The 22,534-nt window shown below is 41.4% G+C and overlaps 2 protein-coding genes across 3 annotated transcripts; one reads left to right on the plus strand and one right to left on the minus strand.

Annotated features, from left to right (window-relative positions):
- On the plus strand, positions 1–3,549 carry LOC4343735 (chitin-inducible gibberellin-responsive protein 2-like). Its single transcript, NM_001403126.1, has 2 exons — positions 1–184; positions 1,428–3,549. Exon 2 carries the CDS (start codon positions 1,602–1,604, stop codon positions 3,234–3,236), a length of 1,635 nt encoding a protein of 544 aa, NP_001390055.1. The 5' UTR covers positions 1–184; positions 1,428–1,601; the 3' UTR covers positions 3,237–3,549.
- Positions 3,550–3,776: 227 nt separating this feature from the next.
- LOC4343736 (WRKY transcription factor SUSIBA2) lies at positions 3,777–9,114 on the minus strand. 2 transcript variants are annotated; one of them, NM_001403125.1, is made up of 6 exons: positions 8,795–9,114; positions 7,561–7,734; positions 6,014–6,557; positions 5,247–5,373; positions 5,002–5,160; positions 3,777–4,605 (listed from the first exon to the last, which is right to left on the minus strand). In NM_001403125.1, exons 1-6 carry the CDS (start codon positions 9,038–9,040, stop codon positions 4,038–4,040), a joined length of 1,818 nt encoding a protein of 605 aa, NP_001390054.1. In that variant the 5' UTR covers positions 9,041–9,114; the 3' UTR covers positions 3,777–4,037. The 2 variants fall into 2 exon arrangements, with proteins under 2 accessions (NP_001390054.1, NP_001390053.1); NM_001403124.1 differs by having other exon boundaries at positions 5,247–5,412.
- Between the last annotated feature and the right edge of the window lie 13,420 nt (positions 9,115–22,534).

Consider the following 22,534-nt stretch of genomic DNA (forward strand, 5'->3'; position numbering starts at 1 on the left):
GCACGGGCCACCGGGTAGAAATACCCGCGCCCACCCGAAAAATTCCCCAGCTCACCTCCTCCTCACTACCACCACCACCACCACCACCTGCTTCCTCCGCGGCTGCGTGCGCCGCCTCCCCAACCCTTCGTCCTCCCCGCCGGCCGCCGCTGAGATCCGACGCGCCGGAGCGGAGCTCGCTGAGGTAATCGCCGTCCTTTCTTGTAGCAGCTGGTGGTAGTACTATAGTATGCTGTATGCTAGCTAGGCCGGGTTCTTCGTGTAGTGCGCATGCGAGGCTGGATCGGAGCGCGCGGGTGCGACATGCGAGGCTGCTCTGCTCTGTGGAAGTTCCTCGCATGGCTCAAATCCAGCACTTTGCTTTGCTTCTTTCGGTAGCTTGGCGATTCTTCTAGGCATATCGTTGTTCATCTACGCATTCGTGAGCGTGTTTAGCGACGCATGCAGCGGCTTAGTCCCCGTTGAATCGTGGTTTGGTTGAAGCCGTGAAGTTAATCACCGAGAGAGACGGACCGCGTCATAGCAGCGCACGAGTGGTAGCTGAGCAAGGTAGATCTTGAAGCTTTTGACCGCTGACTTGGAGTGAATTTTTTTAAGGTGGGTGTTCGTAATAATCTTGTGCCGGGACCCGGGGGTAGTTGCGCTAAACGGGTCAAAGTGTCAAACTTTGCCCTCTGTTTTGGTGTCGGAAAATTATGGGAGAGGGGGATACTTTACGACTTGATCTACAGCCCTCTGTTTTGTTGGCACACGGATTGGTCGAACCTTCTTGTACGATGGGTGTACGGTACCCATCCATTCATGACGTTGTTCTACGGTCAGCGTTACGGCATGCTGCTTGATTTTGTTCACTTGTCGGTAGGACTAGGATGCCAAAATAGTTGGTGGTATTGCACAACCTAATTTCTTAGTTGTTTCTTTTTTGTTTCGTCTTTTATTAGCGGAATTAACATGTTTTCACATCATAATGATGCTTGTTTAGAAGAGCTAAGGTTTCTGCTCGTCTTAGTTTTATTTGGCAGAAAAGAATGCATGTATGACATTTGATCCCAAGTTAAGTTGCCACAGTCCAACATGTACTTTGGCATGCCCGCTTTCTTCAGTTCTGATCAGATACTCAGTATTGTTGTAGGATAGATTCTATGTAGTTTTCTGGCGATCTTCTTTCGTTAGATACAGTAGATTATCTCAGGTATCTGAGATTTGAGATATTGTGGTTTTCTCAACATTAAATGTTTGAGAATTCATAGTGGGTGGTTTCTTCAATGAAACAACGTCAGAAAATCCATTTCAATTACCGATATTGCCTTGTTTGGTTCTGATACTACTTAAAATAATTGCTTCCAGTAGTTCAGTGCCAGATTTACTTGAGTTGGTAGCTCAGTTTGTTTATGTTCTGACTTCTGATATCTACTGGTTCATTGCAGATTTTGTTCCTGCTGGATTTCTGAAATTTTACTGGAGGACTAGAGATATCAAGACACCAACAACAAACTAGTACAAAGTTTTCCTTCCAGTTAATCTGTTCCTGGATCTCCTTGCCATACGCGAAGCAGTGGATACTATGCAGTAATTGGTTAGGAGGTCTTTACTGAACCATAATGGCTGATACTCCAACTTCCCGAATGATTCATCCCTTCAGCAATATACCGAGCCAAAACCTGAAGCAGTTCCAGTATTCTGATAATCCACAGCACCCTTGCCACCCTTATAGGGCACCTTCAGACACCCACGTTGTGCCACATCATTATGGCCTAAAGTCACATTCACCGGATGCTGGTTATGAAAGCCAGGCTACTCCTAACAAGTACACATTGGACTCCTCTGAAGGTGCTGGTTGTATGAGACATGATTCTCCTTCCAGTCAAAGTTTCACAACCAGAAGTGGTAGCCCTCTATCTCAGGAAGACAGCCACTCTGACTCGACTGATGGATCTCCTGTAGGCGCCTCCTGTGTCACTGAGGATCCTAATGATCTGAAGCAAAAACTGAAGGATCTCGAGGCCGTTATGCTTGGGCCAGACTCGGAAATAGTCAACAGCCTTGAGAATTCGGTGGCAAACCAACTTTCCTTGGAGCCGGAGAAGTGGGTGCGCATGATGGGCATTCCTAGAGGCAACTTGAAAGAGCTACTGATTGCCTGTGCTAGAGCTGTGGAAGAGAAGAATAGCTTTGCTATTGATATGATGATTCCAGAGCTGAGAAAAATAGTTTCGGTATCTGGTGAGCCACTTGAGAGGTTGGGAGCCTACATGGTAGAAGGGCTTGTTGCCAGGCTTGCCTCCTCTGGCATTTCAATCTACAAAGCTTTGAAATGCAAGGAACCAAAGAGCTCTGACCTTCTGTCTTACATGCACTTCCTGTATGAGGCCTGTCCCTACTTCAAGTTTGGGTATATGTCGGCAAATGGTGCTATTGCAGAGGCTGTCAAGGGAGAAGACAGGATTCATATCATCGACTTCCATATCTCTCAAGGGGCTCAGTGGATCTCTCTCCTTCAGGCCCTTGCAGCCAGGCCTGGTGGACCACCAACTGTAAGGATCACTGGTATTGATGACTCAGTGTCAGCTTACGCACGAGGCGGCGGGCTAGAGCTGGTCGGAAGGAGGCTGTCGCACATCGCCAGCCTGTGCAAGGTGCCCTTTGAATTCCACCCACTTGCTATCTCCGGCAGCAAGGTGGAGGCAGCACATCTCGGAGTCATCCCCGGGGAAGCCCTCGCCGTGAACTTCACCCTGGAGCTGCACCACATTCCAGACGAGTCGGTGAGCACGGCGAACCACCGTGACCGCCTCCTAAGGATGGTGAAGAGCCTGTCGCCGAAGGTACTCACCCTGGTGGAGATGGAGTCCAACACGAACACGGCGCCATTCCCGCAGAGGTTCGCGGAGACGCTGGACTACTACACCGCCATCTTCGAGTCCATCGACCTGACGCTGCCGAGGGACGACAGGGAGAGGATCAACATGGAGCAGCACTGCCTCGCGAGGGAGATCGTCAACCTCATCGCGTGCGAGGGGGAGGAGAGGGCGGAGCGGTACGAGCCCTTCGGCAAGTGGAAGGCGCGCCTCACCATGGCCGGGTTCAGGCCGTCGCCGCTCAGCTCGCTGGTGAACGCCACCATCAGGACGCTGCTGCAGAGCTACTCGGACAACTACAAGCTCGCCGAGAGGGATGGGGCGCTCTACCTCGGGTGGAAGAGCAGGCCCCTGGTGGTCTCGTCGGCGTGGCACTAGCGTTGTGACTTTGTGAGGTGATCTGACGACGAACTTCCCTTGTAACCATCTTGGCTGGGGGCTTTAGAAAGCTATAGTGATCATGGACTGGTAAGGGTAGCTGTAACAATGGTGTTGTAATGGTAAGGTAGCGGCTAGGGTCAAACTCGAAAATGGGCAAAATGCTGATGAGGTGTAGAAGTGTAGTACATGTTTGAGAGTATATGTTTCAGTTTTTCTTTTAAATGTCTTGTAGTAATGTTGTGGCACACTAATGTCTATGATCAGAATTATCATCCACTATAAGCTAAAATATCCATTGGAATGCTGGCAAGTAGAGCTGAAAATGTAGCATCATGTTTCAACCGGGACGAATCCAACGGTCCGAGCATTCGTACGTGTTACAGGTATCACATTTGCATATCTTTACTGCCAACGGCATTGTACATATGCAGTGAGATACAAAGCTTTGTCACAAAAGAGAATTAGACAAGCTCACAAAACCAAATCAACCATAATCCATGTTCTATCCACATTCCACTGAAGGCGAAGATAGTTAAAGAAAACCAAATTCTGATGATCTAATTAATCTTAACGGGTTCACTGTACAACGAATATAGGGCCAGTGCCACATACAAGTATACAACAAGGCCTTTGCCGCTCCAGAAGACCCATGTGGTGTATTTTGCTGCAGCCCACAGGTACAGCTCTCGCCTCCGGTTCAACTGATGTGTCAATGATAGGAGCATCTTTCTGAAGAGAATGTCAATACGAAGCATTGGTAATATATGATTCTCGAGCTATAAGCATTAGTATAGACTCTCACGGACCCATGACTAAATTGCCGGCGGTACTGTAGCATAAGTTAGCCGAATGGTCCATCGGTGTGGCTTTGAAAGTAAAACCTTCACTAGGTTTTTCTTCTCTCGAACCATATATATTGCTAGCTGCATTGCCAGCCATAGTCGGCATTGCCATTGCTGGAAGTCCCATATTACTGTATACTGAACCCATGGGCTGCATTTGATACTGCATCTGATCAGAAACTGAGGACTGCAATTGGTTTGTGGCATCGCTGTGGTTCGGGCTGATTCCAACACCAAGATCAAGGCTGATGGTGTCACTTTCAGCTGCTTGAGAATATTGGTTTGGAAATGTCCTAGGTTCACATGCTCTCATCATGCCACCAAGGCCCTGCATATTGCTGTTAATTGGATGGACAACAGGCTTCATGGGGGGAGTGGACATCTCATGGCTCGCATTCCTCGACGCAGGGACTTCATGGTTATGTTTTCCTTCATATGTTGTTATGACTGATTTTGGATCATGTGATGCTCTCTCAACATGCTTCCTGACTGGGCATCCTGTATTTGTGCACTTGTAGTAACTCCTGCAATCATGAAATAAAATGAATATACAAGTTGCATCCTGTATATATATGGGTTATGGACACATACACCTATTCAATAAGTGATGGAAAATATCTGATTATATTGAACCATTAGAGCCTTAAGAGAAGGCCTAATTTCCAATTAAGTGATGCCCGGCATCCCAGTCTTAGCATTAAGCCCCTACAGCCTTACTCCCCAGCAGTATCACCGGACAATCCGACACACATGTTTTACAAATATGTATAAGGCAAAAAAATCTTATCTTTCTGATTTAAAATAACATGACCAGAAGATTATTGAACATTTTGTTGTTACTGTTAAAAATCTGTTGACATGTCAGAGAAAAAAAGAGGAGAATTTACTAGGAGCAATAGATGAAGAAAATAACAACTAACCGTGGATTGGGGTTTCCTTTAACTACTTTCTGGCCATACTTGCGCCAGCGGTACCCATCATCCAAGATGTCAACCTCACTAACCGTTTGTACTACAACACGAGGCTCACGGTTAGGCTTGCCCATCAAAGCAGCATCAATAGCAGCAGATTCCATTTTCCTGTTTGAACAGTTGTAAACAACACATTCAGTAGTATAAATGGGTGATTCTCGCCCTAGTGTGTAACAAGTTCAAATGAACTGCACCTTCGTTTTGACTCTAAATCATCATCCTCAACAGCATCATCTCCAGGGTAAGGTCTCCCTCCTCCGGCATCATTGTCATCATCACTAGCTGAGCCTGGAACAGGCTCAATCATACCAGCTGTATGTACTGCATTACCAAGAATGCTAAGAACATTTGAAGATTTGTCTGCATATAAAAACATAACATTTAAAAATCGCATAAAAGAACACAACAAAAACATTCATCCATATCACACGACTTTTCCTTCGGTGTATGGACTGGCAAAAATATACCAGCAGTGATGTACTGGAGTGCAAATACAGCTCAGAAAACTCTTATCAAATTTTGTTTTGTATGTTACAAAAAAAAATGATTGGCAGGTTAAAATGGCCCGTGGAATTCAACTAAGTTGAGAAAAAAAACCACCCAAACGCAGTGCACAGCCAGGCTGCACTCAACCTCATGCAGGGGAGTTTTTTGGTGCAAAACCTGGGTTCGAGCTTAGGTCGGTGACTCGGCGTCCCCACTATTGGAGGCTCTACCACCACGCTATACGTTCATTCGCTGTTTTATATGTCAAATCATTCATTTTTTTAAGAATCTAAAGGAATATGAATCATAATTCTGCAAGAAATTCTTGAGAAGCAATAAGAAGTTCAGAGATGACATAAATAGCAAGAGAATTCACAAAAAAAAGGGGGGGAATCAGATCCAAGAAGCAGGAGGTCAAGCTGCCAAACCAGAGGGATCCAGCATCAGTTTTTAAAACAAAGGATAAAACCCTCACCATCAGTAGTTGCCACACCATCATATCTTTCTTCACCCTGGATTGGAGGAACTGCACCGGCAGACAGCCTCCTATTGGGTTGGGGCTTAGGGTGATTGTGACGCCCTTTATAAACCACTTCAGTAATCTGACCATCAAGCGAACGCTCCAATAGCTTTTTTACATCACAGTTAGGATGTGTGCACTTGTAATAGCTTCTCGGGTTCTCACTTCCCTTAACATGCTTTTGCCCATATTTGCGCCAGTTATAACCATCCTCTGCAGACTTTTCAGCCACACTTTCAGGCTGTGACTCCTGCATAGCATTTCCAGAGCTATTCATCTGATGCAACTCAGATGTACCAACTTCAGCAGGTGAGCTGTCAGTTAAACCAACCATTCCAACCAGTTGGCTCGGGGCACTTGAAATATTGACTGCGAGAGTTGACTCACGAGAACATAGAGGTATATTGTCGATCATCATATCGTCAGATGACAGGGCAGTATTCAGGCTTTCATTTTTCATAGAAGTTTCATGCTTTTTGGGATCATTGATAGCAGAAGCCTACAGTACAAGACACGAGTACAGCAAAAGGTTATACAATGCAAAACTAAGTACAAGAGAAAACAAGGTGTAGGGAAAAAAAGGTAACAAGGGCACAAGGCATAGATGGATCACACAAAATATGTAATGAAGTTTGTTTTCCAAAAAAGAATCCACCATTACAAGATACTTGTCTGTACTTGTGAGAACTAAAGAAGAATGTGGAATTCGGTTAACAACAAAATGCAGAAGGACCTGATTTCATGAACATATTTTTATGTTAACATTAATTATTCTAAAGCTACAGAACTCATTAGATTGGTCCATTCAATTACTTGTATTCTGACCTCAAATTTTCACATACTTCTATAAATTTGCAGCCAGACTAGCACCACTCAAGTCTCACCTAGCAAGGAAATATTGTGTCTGTTATACCCTATTCTCATGATCTCACCAAAGATCTCATTTCTCCTTTCACAATTAATAGCTTGTATTTATGTTGCAAGACCCTGCTATAATCAAATCACACAATAAAGTCGGTGTGATCATTTATTAGACTTGAAGATGTAACCAGATCCATCCCAATTTTGGCACTGAAATTTCAAGACACCGAACCATGGACTAGAAATAACACAGCCTACAATAATAATAAAACGAATTTATTGTACTCCTGGTGAGGTTTGCGATTCACGTGAGAATATTTTGAATTAAACATAGGAAAACTTAAATATCAAAAGCTGGAACCTCAGATAGATTTACCAAGTAAAATGCAATATAGATCCAATAAATAGCATACCGTAAGGTAACAACTTTAGATCATGGAAAGGAAGTTAGCATAAGCACATTAGAACTTTACACTCCTTTTATGTACATCCCCAATATAAATTCCACTGTTTTGGCGGGACCATTTGTAAACAACAAATGTTATTATTTTCTATGGAAATTTTTTCAAACTCTCAAATACAGTATACACAAATGAAGAATTACACGATACCAGGTAATCACTCAAAGAAAGGATCCATACCGTCGATTGAGAGGATGAATTCAGATGAGGCTTGAATTCAAAATCTCGAGAGCCACCATCTTCATGGGTGCTACCAGATGTTTTATCCCTAGGCGAAGGAAGTATGTCTGGATTTGCACTCTTGTTCATAATTGCAGCCATGCTCAGAGTACCAGTTGTCGGAGAGGGTTCAACCTAAACAGGGAAATTTTGATAATTAGTTTGCAAGCAAGGTAAGCATAATCTCTATAATTTTTTGAACATTCAACAATGCGCAACAGTATTACAGTGTACATGTTGAACAGTAACTTGCAGAAAGTATTTATGTCATGCTTAGTACAATACTTATGCCTCTAGTATGAAAAATTATCCAGAAACACTTGTCAACTAAATGTTACCTTCATAAATTCTTCATTTAATTAAAACCTGTTTGCCAAGCATCCCTATGTTTTGGAAAAGGAAACATCAAGAAGGTCGGCAAAGTAACGAAGGAACCAAGAGAAAGCAAGTGATATGAAGCTGCAAACAAGCACTCTATGCTCAGCAAGTAAATTCCAATTTGTGGGTTTTCACCGAGAAGAATCAGAACCGCCAATACAACACCTAAGGCCAGACCCAGCACTCGATATCAGTGAAGCAATCATTTCTAAACCAAGCCTATAAACTAACTCTCTTGCAGTGCTTGGTGCTTCCCTTACGAAACAGCAGCATTCCTTAGCATGCACACCACCAGCACAATAGCAGCCAAAGCCAAGGGGGCGTTTCCTTATGTAAGGCCCTTTGAGGCCGCAACAAGAAAAATGCCACATGATGATTTGTTCCCCCGAGCCACCAAGTGTGTGCAGCACAGAATAATTCCCCCGAAACGCACAAACAACAGCTCCCACCTCACTCCACAGAAAATTGACGGCGCAGGGGCGCCCCAAAAGGAGAAACAGAGCAAAAACAACTATATCCGCGCGAACCCCGCCAAAAGTCAGTTCCAGAAACCGCAAGGCACCACCAGAAATGCGAAAGCGCGCAGCAAAAGCGCATTATTCCGACGCCACGAGCCAATTCCGCGGTGCAAATGTCTCATAAACTAGAAGCATAAAGCTAATGCGCGCATCGGAATCCCTCCTTTCCCCCCCGACACAGATTAATCCCCCGGCACGATGCGGGCGCCGAAGAAATTCGTAGATCCCGCAGTAACTAGGCGCGAGGAGATGGGTGGGTGATAGCTACGCTACACGCGCGGCCGAGGTACACAGCTCACCTTGAAGTTGGTGAGGAGGACGGGGGACTCGAGGAGAGCCGAGGGGCTGAAGCCCGCGGGGATGGTGAGGCAGGGCTCCCGCGAGATCGGCAGCCGCGCGGGGGACATCGCCTTGTACCTCGCCCCCGCGCCCGCCGCGCCCGCGGCGAGCGCCGCGACGCGCCGATCCACCGGGGGCTGCTTCTCCGGCGACCCGCCGACGCCCGCGGGGTGGTCACCGGAGCTAGGGTTTGGCGAATCGGCCATTGCTGCGGTTGCGCTGCGCTGCGTGGGAAGCTGTCTCGTGAGAGTGAAGAGGAAGGAGGGTGAGGTGGTGGTGGTTTTGGAGGCGATGGTGCGGGGTGGGGAGGGGAGGGGCAGTTTGGGGAAAGTGGGGTCGTCCTGTAGCCAAGGTAGCGTGGGCTGGGAGGCTGCGGTTCGTGTTGACTTAATTAATTGCGGCCCCTGAAATTACTCTTCCACCCCTGCAATGTGAGCGTAATTACGGGGGTGGGAGGGGTAGTACGCGAGTTGGAACAAGGGGAAGCGAAGCAAGCGTGGTGTGATGTGAGCAACCGGGGCACGAAACCGGTGGTGGGATCCGGGGGCAGGGAGTGACGACAGCGACCCGGGCTGGCTGCGGTGCCTGGCGGTTTCGGGGCACCGAGTGGTTTGGCTTCATGCGTCACTGGAGTGTGGGCCCCCACGTGGTGGTGGTCCCAGCTGTCAGTGAGGTGTTTGCGTTGTTTGTGTAGGGGGTGGTGGGTGTGGCTGGGAAATATGGTGAAACAAGATAAATGTGGTGGGTTTTTAATTCGGCGTGGGATGCCTGTCAGAGTACCCCATGATCTCCTTGAAATTGAATGAGAACCTGAGGAGTGGTGAATCTAAATTGAATGCAAGAGGCCATATTGCGAATGTTTTTTACTTTCTACATGCGGTTAAATTTGTTTCGTCATATAGAAGGGAAATATTTGAATGCTGGTGCCTAATACTCCCTGTCATAGATATTTTGTCATTTATGATAAGATTTTATTCATATTTTAAAATTACGACCATAGTTTAGTGTAAGAATAAAAGAAATAGTATATATGGCTTCCATTTTTTAGAGGGGCGTGATTTATATCTATAGTGGGATATGTGTATGTGCCTTCCATGCAATTGAACAATTTTAGACGTCTCTCATTTGTAAAGATGTCGTGTCATTTGAAGAGATTTAGGTCCTGTTTGATTCAGTTTATGATTATTATAATCTGGATTGTTAGAAGTAAATTGAAACAAACAAATAGCTTATTATGATAGATTATTATAATCTATAAGCACGATTTCTATAATCTGATAATCCACTCTAAAGGTGCTTTTTTAGATTATTGGGTGGCTAACAACTAACAAACAACTAATAATTCAGAGAAACAAACAGTTAACAACTTATTCTATATCGGTTTATTATAATCTAGCTTATAGTAATCTAGCTCAATAATATAGATTACAATAATTTTAAGCGGAAACAGACATGGCCTTATTTGGCAGCAATGTAAATTAAATCTGACTATGTCCATTTTCAGTGGGAGTTTCATCTTGTGGTTTCCTATAGTGCTACATAATCTAAAAATATGAAACAAATGTCTCAAATGCATAATTTCATTTTCGTGATTTTATATTCATATAATTTAATTATTGAATGGTGTTATGAAACTATTTGGTCACAGTGGGGTTTCATTTCCATCTTTTAAGGCATAGGATAAAATAATTCAGTCCCAATTGGGTTTTATTCGGTCTTCAAGCATAGGTAACTGTATAAACCAAGTTTTGTTTATATGTTCATTCTTTATCTCTTTTAATAAAATTCATGGCATGTCATCAGTTTAGTCTATATGGCATCTCATTTACCGAGATTAAAACTCAAATGAAACTTGCACAGTGAATGAGCTAAGAACACGCCTGAGAGAGAGAGAGAGAGAGAGAGAGAGAGAGAGAATGATCTGGCAGGGAAAAATCGAAGAAAAACTTCGAGGAATCTACAAAAGTCTTGGGCCATCAGCCACTTATCGTATTGGACCATACAACCTCAAGGTTCACTCGTGTACTTGCATTGGGCCATACCCGTTGTTGCCTAACAGCACATGGCCCACATCCCTCCCGACCGTGCCCAGCCCATTCAATTGTTCCGTAGGAATTGATCTGCAGGCTGGTCTACAAGCAGACGAGCCGTTGGAAGATGGTACAGAGCTGACGGGTTCCTATTTTCTACTAACATGTTGTTTCGGAGGCGAGAAATACTGTAGTACCTCCTCCATTTATTTCCGTATGTGATCAGTGATCGGTTGGTTAAGCAGACAAATAGGCTACTTACATTATGTGTGTTAATATGCATATGTAACAGTGTAGCAAGTCTTCTTTTAAGCATTTTTATTAAGTACTTCCTCTGTCGTATATTAAGATTATTTTTAGCTCATCCCATTTATCTCAAAATAAATTGATTTTTAGTAATAATTATATCAAAGTTTATAATAGTAAAGAATAATTGCATTGGAAGTAGATAAAGTGATAAATAGTTATATTAAGATGAGATAAAGTAATGATATTTTAGTCTTTTGATGTTTGTATTGGTATGTGTAGGATGAGTGAACAATGAACTTATTTTGGAACATCTGTATTACTAATATGTATTTGTACTAATTTTTTTACCAGGTATGCATATGTAAAAATTACTCCCTTTATTTTAAAATGTATTGAGATACATATAGATATAATTATCTTCTCAAACAATCTTTTCAATATTATACTTTAACTACTACTGTTTTCTTTTGTTTATTATCAATACCTACAGAATCGATGCCATATAAAAATAGCTAAATAAAAATCTAACAATACTACTTTATTATATAATGATATAAAAATCAAATAAAAAGTCATAACATTAATCACATATCCAATCCTGTACTTTTAATCCATTCATTAGACAAGTTTTTATGTTTTGATTTTTCTCAAAATAAAAATGCCTTATATATTTTAGAATAGATGGAGAAACAAGTTAGTATTCCTTTATCATACAATAATACTCTATTGTCATAATATATGACGTTTGTTTTTTCTTGAGCAAACTTTCAAAATTTTTCCCATCAAGAAGATCTCAACGGCAGGGCACCGTTGGCCTGACCTATATATACACATCTTTTAAACGGGTCTTAAGAGCCACGCAACACGTGGCTTATGTGGCTAGTTTAAAATAAAGCTACCTATACCGCTTATGTTTTGTTTCACAAGTAAAGATATTTATCCATCCACTCTCTCATCTCAACCTATTATAACTATTCTTATTTTAATCTCCATTTATTTTTTTTCACATACTTTTTCTTTTTAATCAACCGTAACTAATACATGTATCTAACTTTAAAAAGATAATTGTTACGAGTACAATAAAACTGGAACGATTTTAGTACTATACTAAATAGTATGGTTATCGATTGGGTGGAAACATCTTGGATCGCATATTTACCGCATGCATTTGAGACTACTAAGTATCGTCCTCTAATAGTTTATAGCATGCTTTTTTTTAAAAGAAAATGTTTATGTTTTAGGATGGATGAAATACTATTTGAAAACACGGGAGGAATAAAATCAAGTCTTGTACCGAATCTTTTGTGCACTAATTAACCATGCCACAGAAAATTTGACGAGTTATTACACCCAGAAACGATGTAGATCCGCCTGCAAGTTGTTGCTTGGTCATTAGATACAGTCCAACGAATTGTGCAGTGTGTACTGGTGCGGAGGCTATTTAAACCGAGCCCCCATGTGTTCAAGTACTTGTTGGCTTTGTTGCCTCCTCCATGAATGGTGAAACTCTCTTGTCACGAGACATTTTGCTCCAAAAAGTCCTAGTTTATGAGTATCGGGTTGAGAAAATCCACCTCGATCATCCAAGCTTGCGAAAGCGGAATTCTTTTTGGTTGCTCAAACCTACAAGTCCATGCTTTTTTTAATGTTATTCACCGAATTATTTGCTCAATGGTTTTATTTAGAAAATACAGCTTCTAAAAAATTCCATTATATTACATTTCCTATACAACTTGGTTCATTTCTTAAAATATTTAATCTACCCATATAACCAGTAGATAATCCGTAACAATAAATGTTCAATAATCTAAATCAAATAGGCATTAGATTATTCACTGTATTAATTGCTCCATAGTTCAAAAATTGCATTTTTCTAAAAAAAATTGTATTATTCAAACTGCTTATTTTAAGCTATTTTATAAAGTTGATTTACCAAAACATCTACACATTTAAGTTATGTTTATAATTAAGTTGATAATCCACGGTCAACGAGATGAGATTGAAAAAAAAAAAAAGGCCGACGCTAGCGCTCACGATTTGTCCAAATTGTCGTTTGGAAATTGTTACTCCCCTTGTTGCTTGGCCATACATATCGTCTTCCGTAGCAACCAATGGCCAAGGGGCTGATGACTTGATGGGTCTGTGTGTTTGGCTGTTGTTCTTCCGGGTGTGTCTAATGTGTTCTTTTTAGTTAAGGACTAATTTGATCGTGCCATTATAAATTGATTATTTATTTTCAAAATACCATTATAATTTGTAATTTTAATCGTGTCATTGGAACACTTTCAAAAATGAATTATAACACGTAGTACGTGTGGTACGCATGTTGAAGCGTTTTTTAACTTCCGCATATTCGAAGTACCAAAACACTCTACCTCACTTCCTTATACTCCCTATGTTCCAAAATATAAGGCACAACCAACCTTAACCCAAAGACTAAGAAACAATTATTATCATCTACTAGTTTGAATCATCATAATAAATATAATGCATGCATCCAATAGAATTAGAGATCTTGAGGGTGGAGGATTTAAAAAAGTAATAATTTAATAGAGAAGAGGTTCTAATTAATTGTATGCATGCATATATGTCTTATATTATGAAACATCAAAAAAAGTAGTTGTGCTTTATATTATGCAACCCTAACCCTATTAAAGCAGCGATGGCAGCACATACCATTGCCTGCATGTGGTGGCGGGGACGACGATGAGGCACAAGTCTAACGATGGTGCAAGCAGATTTAGACGTGGTGAGGTGGGGGACGGTAATTGGGCGCGGTCTGGTGGTGGCAGCGACACGGTGAAGTCGGGGACGCTAAGACTGGGTACAATAGCAGACTATAAGTCAGCTATAAACACATTTTAAAGAGATAAAAAAAAGAGAGAAGAGCAACGGGCTACATATCTGTAGCCAGCTGCAGCATGAACTCCAAGACACAATGTGTGTATGACAGGTGGGACCATGCATTAATAATGTAGTAAGCAACTATTGTATGAATTGGCTATTACATTGGCTATAGATGATTTGGAGCTAGTAGTTGTGAGAGCGCTACGCGTCGGACGTACGGCGCGAGACGAAAAATCGGACGCCTCGCGCGACCGTCCGATGCAGCACGCGCGCGCCAGCCGTCCGATTGGAGAAACAACTCGCGCCCGACGCCCCCGCCGTTGCAACACCTGGACACATTAACTGTTTCATTCAATGTGTCTGCCCGTTGACCGCTAGCTCGAGGGGAGATTTCGGTGGCGCGACTGGCGCTGTGCTGCCACCGGCGATTCTCTCCGGCGCCGGCGACCCTATCCCCCACGCCCCTATCCTCCTCGCGACGCCGACGAAGCCTACAACAACGCCGACATGCCGCCACACCACATGCCGCCACCGCCGCCATGGCTCATCTGATACACCAAGTTGAGAGGGATTTTCCGCCGAGCTCATCTAGTGCAAATGGAGGAACAACCCCAATTCATAATGCAATGAATTTGGTGAGTAAAAAATTTCTAGGGTTTTGCTTGTTTTACTTTTTTTTTTGACAAAGTTTCAATAAAAAATTGAAGCATAGATCTGTGAAACAATGTCTTCCCTCATGCAACATTTATATTCATGTCTTATTTTTAATTTTAACTTTTGTATAAATTTGGACTGGAATTTGACTTGAACAATAATCCTTAACTTGCTGAAACATAACTGTACAAACTAATGAAACAAAACAAAATGTTACAGATCGATGTCCAAGCACCAAGCTCATCTGGTGGCTTCCTTGATGTGCTATTATCCGAATCCACTGGGCATGAAACTGACTTGGTGAGTTGTCCTTGGATTTGAAACATTGCAAATGTAGGGGGGAAATATTTTGTTTTGAAAACACAGTATGTAACTTAGTGAAACTTTTTTGTGTACTAGGTTGTAGATGTGGAAAGTGTTGACAACACAGATGTGGCTGCTGTGACTGTTGAAATTGATGAACAATTGGATGAAGATGCATCTGAAAATGATGAAGAAGAAAAGGATGTTGTTTATTCCCCACCAATTGTTCCATACATTGGAATGGAGTTTGATACAGTGGAAGAGGCAAGAAATGTTTACAACGCTTATGCTTATAAGCTAGGATTTGGAACAAGAATTGCATCATCTAGAAACAGCCAGGCATCATCGGGGGGAAAAAGCATCGAAGAAATGTAAAGTATCTGAAAATGGAGACAACAAGTGGAGAGTCATTGCTTTCCAACCAGAACACACGCATCCGATGGTGAAGCGCCTTGGAAGAAGGAGATATTACAGATCTCACAGGCATATCTCAAATGAAGACTATGAATTTTCTAAAGACTTTGCATGATCGAAACATTGCAACATCGCAGATTTTGGCGTTGTTAGGAGATTTGCACGGTGGTGTGAGGAATCTAACTTTCACTGCTAAAGATGTCTCAAATTTGAGGACAAAATTGAGACAACAAGTTTCACTCAAAGATGTTGCAATGACTATTGATTATTTCCAAAAAAAAAAAACTCAAGCAGATAACCCCTCCTTCTTCTATGCTGCAAGATATGATGAGGACAACGTGTTGAAGGCGCTGTTTTGGGTGGATGGCAGAACACGGAAACTGTATCAAAGCTATAAAGACTGTGTCTTCTTTGACACAACCTTAATGACTAACCGTTACAACATGCCATTTGCACCCATTGTTGGAACTAATAACCACCTGCAAACAATATTGCTTGGATGTGCTTTGATTTGTGATGAAACAACTGAAACATTCATATGGGTCTATAAAACATGGATGCGAGCAATGAATGGACAGAAGCCAGGTTCAGTGATGACAGACCGAGATAAAGCAATGAGAGCAGCGATTAAAAAGGTGTTCCCCGGTACAATTCATAGATGTTGCTTATGGCACGTGACAACAGAAGCAGATCAGCAGCTCCTGCCCGTGTATACTTCAAAGAAAGGCTTCCATGAAGCTTTGTATAGATACATATATGACTCTAAAACAATAGCCTGATCCCTTCATTCAATGAAGCAGAATCTTGAGCAACACCATCTTGGGCAACTGTTAACAACCAAATTTGGTAATATCAGCATCGGGAAAGAAAATTAGATCGAAGCAAAGTCGGAGGCGGAGATCGAGTTCAGAAACAGGGCAGGAATCGGCTGGAGTCCAGATCGGCTACGATTAGGATCGGCTGGGTCTGAGTCGGGCTAGGTAAGCCGATGCAGCCGATTCCGACAATGCAACTTGGTGTATGACATCGGGTTGAGTTGAGGTGTTTCAAGGTGATTGCCGCACATGGATAGAGTCCTGAGAAGGCAATTGTATATATTAATTAGGATGTTTTAGGTAATTTCCTTAGAGATATGCTTGGGCAAAAGTCTGCCGCAAAGACTTATGGTATCTTAGAGTTTGTTAGAGATAGTAGTCGTGTCCGTTATGGACATATCTTGTAATTTTCGGGTATAAATAGGCCCGAGCCCTATGTAACTTTTAACACACATGTTCAATACAATCTCGGCGCATCGCCACCCTTTTTTGCTTTAGTTTTATTTCGACGAGTTCTTGCTTTCGGATTGAGCTGCATCGGTTTCGATCTTCAACAAGAGGTAAAACTTGTTATGGCGGCTTGCGTTCTCGGGATTAGTGCTTCCATTTTTATGACACTCTAATCTTGTTTATGTAATTCGTCGAGTTATCATATATCCTACATAATCCTTGGCAATATCGATATCCAACCTACAATCGGCTAACATCCGTCAATAGAAGGCAGCCGATTAGGTTAAATACCGATGTTGACTTAGATAATATAGGATATCTACCACTCTATGACATATCCAACGGCTTGATTGTCTAGATATTGTCCTTCTTTTCATATTTATAGCTGCATCAGTTAAGTTTGATCTTATGAGTCGTGATTAGAATCTCAATCTCTAGCCCGCTTCTTGGTTGCTGATTAGGGTAGTATCGGAGTTTCAGCCGATCTTACCTGATTTAACTACTTTTTATCCTATATGCTTGATTGACATGTTAAATCTGCCCTTTACGTTAAGATCTTGCTGCATTTAAGTATATTAGGCTTTTGTTTAGTATATTCTACTCGCTTTAATATCTTAATATAGAGTGGTATCGGAGTATTAGCCGATACATGCTAGATCTATCTGATCGGCTATGCTATGAACGTATATAGTCTCATTATTAATATATATTTCGATCTAAGTGATTTATACTGTCTCGGCATGGCGACCGATCTATCTCAATCACTTGATTTAAGTATATATCGATATAAAGATTATATATTGGTAATATCTGCAGCCGATCGAGTAGATTCAGTCCTTCCTTATTTATTAATGACTGCCGATCGATGCATATATAACATCGGCTCAAAGATAAATGATATGTCATTGGCACCTAGCCGATCGGCTATCATTTATAGATTTAACTGTGATTTCTTTGCTTCTATTTCTTGTTCATTACATGATCAAATCAACTGGCACGCTCATACATTCGAAGGCGAGCTTTGGACCTGCACTAGAGTTAAACAGATCTCCCAGGCCTCGTGTTTTCTGTCAACAACAACACCAGCCCCAATGCCTACACCATCTTGACCAGCACCAATTGGAACATCTTCAGCCCTTGCAACCCTAGCATTCTCAGCCTCAGACCCACCAGCAACAACATGAACTTGGGCTAGATATGGGATCTCATTCTGTGGACGGAACTGAAGAAATAAAAAGATGAAACATAGTCTTAGTAAGTGGTGAAACACAAAATGTATATATACTAAAACATTCATAGTTGTGAAACATACCGGGCGAGACCCATATGTGACATAGCCAAGGTTCATCCTACAACGGTCTACAACAACAATATACTCAAAGTCCTCATCAGTGACATGACAAAATCTTGGTGTGCTGTAGTCAATGATGCGGAGATGCAGTCCAGTTGTTGGCATTTGCAAATGATCCATGTAAGCAATCTAAAAAAAAGGCATTTGATATAGGTAGTTAGCAGGAGCATATTGGCCAAAAAATATGAACTAGAACATATGGCAGCGGTGCATGAAACATATCATATGTGTAATATGAAACAATTGATATATTTTGCTGAAACATATACATAGGTAATTAGCATGCTAGACTGATTATTTACTGAAACATATGACAACAGTTGTGTGAAACAAAACATATACGTTAAATGAGACAAATGGATGTATTTTGCTGAAATATTGGATCAAGCACATGACAGTGAAACAATAAAAAAATATATATAGCAAGGTGAAACAATAAAAAACTTACAACAAGCAAGGGGAGGCACTCTCCAATCTGAAAAATGGAATCTCGTTGCTTAGTAGAGAATCCATGATATTTCTTGATTTCCCGCATCAAACAGCTCGCCACATATGTGCACCAATCATACTGACTCCACATCTGGACATCAACCAAAGAATGCACATAGTCGAGATTCACATAATTGCCAGTGGCAGGACACAAGATGGTGGCAAGCAGGTACAAAATGAAAGTCCTCAAGAACTTCTCTTCATCATGCAGAGAAAGCAACAATTTCTCGCACATGCCTGTACCAAGTCTATTGCTGACAAAATATGGATGGTACAGGGTCCTGATCTCTTTCACAACTTCACTGTTGGCACCACTAAGCTTAACAGGTAGATCGCCATCATTTAGCCCAGTAATCTTCTGTACTAACAACTTATCAAACATGATAACCTTGCCACGGAACCTAAACTCACAAATCTCTGGGTTCATCTTTTGCATAATCCATTCTGCAAGTCGACTATGGACCTTGAAATTGCTTAGCGATAGAAAAGATTCAAAGTCATTATCTATGATGAATTGCTTTTGATCGGGTTCCAACTGAAGCATAGTGCGCTTAAACCTCACACCACCCCATCTATGCTTGAAGTTGGAACCACTACACCAATCAGGCATCCTTGAAAAAAAACACACAGAAACAAAGTCTGAGACAAAAATACAACATGTGCTCTGCAACAAAAAAAAATGTGTGTACTACTATGTAAAACAAACCAGGGAATACTATGAAACATAATATTAATGTGTACTGCAACATTGTATATGCATGGATGGGAACACAAAAAAACAACATAAACACAAATAAAAATGAAAAAATAAAAAAAATGCATAATAGATTATCACAGTGCAAAAATGGTAAAACAAAAAAACCACCATATGAAACAATCACAGTGCAAACTCATATTATAGATTATCAATTATATCTCATAATAGATCATCATAGATTATCCTTCTGTGACAAATTAATGTAACTAATAGAGCACAATCACATCTAGGAGACCACATGCAACACAGACAATAATAAAAAAAAAATCCATTCACATCTAGGGGGAATCTCATAAATGCATCCTCATAGATTATACCTAAAAACATTCTGAAAAAAAATTAATGTCATTACTAGAACACATTCACATCTAGTAGACCAATGCAAAACACAAAAAAAAAAGTCAAAAATCATTTCGGATTTGAGGGAGAAAGCATGGGGTAGCAAGGTGTGAGAGGGGTGGTAAGGGGTGGGGGTGGAATGGGGAACGGGGGTAAACGAAGCCCTCACCTCAACGCTGGGAATGGAGACAGCCGCCGCCGCCGCTGGTCGGAACCGCAGCAACACACAGCCGCGGGGTGAGTGTGTGGTGGGGGTAGAGCCGTAGAGGGGAATGCGACGATTGGAGAAGCCGCTGCGACAGCTTCTAGCTTCTCCAGCGCCGCCTCGAACATCGCCGCTGCCGGTCGGAACCGCCTCAGCCGCCGCCATCACCTACCCGCTAGACCTAACTCCACCGCCACCTCTCCGCGCGCTCTATCCGATTGTGTTGGAGCGGTTACGGTGGAAAAAAGGGAAACCCAGCTGTTTCCCTTTGGATGTTGCAACGGGCTAAACGCACGGAGCAAATCTCAGCCGTGCGTTCTGTCCTAACGGATCGAACGGCTCGCGCGTGCGTCTGACGATGCGCCTCACATCGGACGGCCGATTATAAGCGTTTTCGTAGTAGTTGGCTATACTATTAAACTTGCTCTAACAGAGCGCAGGTTCAACTGTGGAAGCAACGTGGCGAGATCAGGCGGTATTCATCGACGACGATCTCTCCATGAGGGAAAGGGGACCCTCCCCTTTATACCGTGTTAATTATTTTTACCTAGATTTAACTATTTGTAATTTGATTTGGCGCATACTGCATAAAAACAATATCCTCTTTTTAAATGGAAGCAAATTAATTTGCAATATCCGTCTAGATCTTTTTGGCCGAATACAAATGGAGACTATTTTTCTTCCATTATCTTCCATATATTACTTTTTGCCCATATGGATCTGAAACATATGCAGGGGTGTTTTGGTTTATAGAAAGAAAATAGCAATTAATGGACTATGTATTACTCTCTCTGTCCTAAATATAAATATAAAGAGATTTTGGATGGATATGATACATCTAATACGAATCTGGATAAGAGGATGTAACTCATGAAACTCAAAATTTCTTATATTTTAGGACGGATGGAGTAGAATTTGGGAACATGTTATTTCTATCTTTATAGACACCACTTATATGGTTTATATGTTCCTTATCTCCTGTGCTGTGAACAGGAAAAAAATGTGCATTGCACGGTGTGATCAGGACGCGAATGTGAAAAAGAAAAGAAAAGAAATCTCTAGAGGTGGACCCATCAGTGTTTTGGTGTACCTGAGTTATGCTAAGAGCAAAGCCGGCCCCTTATTATTATTAAACTCGTATTCGTATGATGATGTGGAGGAGAAAAGAAAAGAGAGAAAGAGGAGAAGCCAGGTAATTTTCACACATACTTCAATAAATGAGAGAGAAAGAGAGTACTCCCTCCGTAAAAAAAAAAGACAAACCCTGGTTTCCATGCCCAACATTTAACCGTTCATCTTATTTGAAAAAATTATAAAAAAAATAAAAAAGACAAGTCACGCATAAAATATTAATCATGTGTTATCATCTAACAACAATGAAAATACGAATTATAAAAAAATTTCATATAAGATGGACAGTTAAAGTTGGACACAGAAACCTAGGGTTTGCCTTTTTTTAGGACGGAGGGAGCAGTGGATTGACATACTCCAAGTGTATTGGGAGTAGTGTAAACAAGTACAATCTATTGTAAATTAATGTTACTCTCTCCATTAAAAATACTTAGGATTGAATGTATCATATCCTAATACAACGAATTTGGACTAGATATATGTCACATCCAATTTTATGTTTGTTTTTTATGGGCTGTAGATAGTACTCTCTCCGGTTTCATTTTAATTGACGCTTTGGACAATGACACGCTTTACAAGATATACCTTTGATCTTATTTTTCTATTATAATATATACAATAAATAAATGCATGTTTACTTTTATTATAGTGTTTTGAAAGACATATCTATATATGTTTTTCTAATTTCTTTAAACTAAATATTTTTAAAGTTATTGATGGTTAAAGTTATAAAAGTTTAACATCAATCTTTTTCTAAATGTCAATTAATATAGAAACAGAGGGAGTACATGATTACCTACTCTGTCCAGTAAAAAAACCTCAACCTAGATCTGGACATCCCATACTAACTAGGTTGGATTTTTTTTTTGACTTAGGAAAAAATATCAGAAAACCTGCTCTAAACCGGCAATATACCAGGAAAATCCGCAGCGTCTTGCCGAATGGAATTAAATTGTTCATTCATTTTTTTTCTCAGGAATATTCGGGATACAAAATTTTCTACAGAAATATACCGTCGGTCTCGCATACGCGTTACGCGAAAATAACGTGGAATAACGTCGCAGGCGGTATCGCGCCATGAAAGTGCGAAGAGACCGTTCGGTATCGCTGAAGCAAGGAGCGATACTGGTGCCATGATGATTTAATTAGCCATTAATTAACGAATTAATTAAATCACTGATCAAGATAATTTATCATTAATTATTATTAGTTAATTGTTAATTGAGTGATTAATTACTGGAGATATTGGTCAGTGTATCTGTTTGATTTCGTGAGAGCGTTCAGTCTCACATTCCGCGAGACATTTTCACCGCGCGATATCGTCCACGACGTCACGCCTTCACAGAACGGTTATGGGATATCGATGTTATATTTTTAAGAAAAATTGTATCACGAATATTTTTGAGAAAAAAATTAAATAAACAGTATATTTTCAAATTTGACTATCGCCGAACGGCGATGGTATCGATCGATTCAATTCCCAATCTTTGGTTTGATTTCCGCATGTGGCTTTGCCCACTGATCCTCCAGACCTCCACCAACCAACCCCAAAACAACCGGCGACGACGAAATGACAAAATAAAGAAAAAAGAAAAGTGCCGTCGCGTACGAAGGCAAGCTATCTACGGTCACCCCCTATAAATTCGGAAAGAGGCGAGCGAAAGAC

Source organism: Oryza sativa, chromosome 7 (assembly GCF_034140825.1).
Source record: "Oryza sativa Japonica Group chromosome 7, ASM3414082v1".
NCBI classification, from domain to species: Eukaryota; Viridiplantae; Streptophyta; class Magnoliopsida; order Poales; family Poaceae; genus Oryza; species Oryza sativa.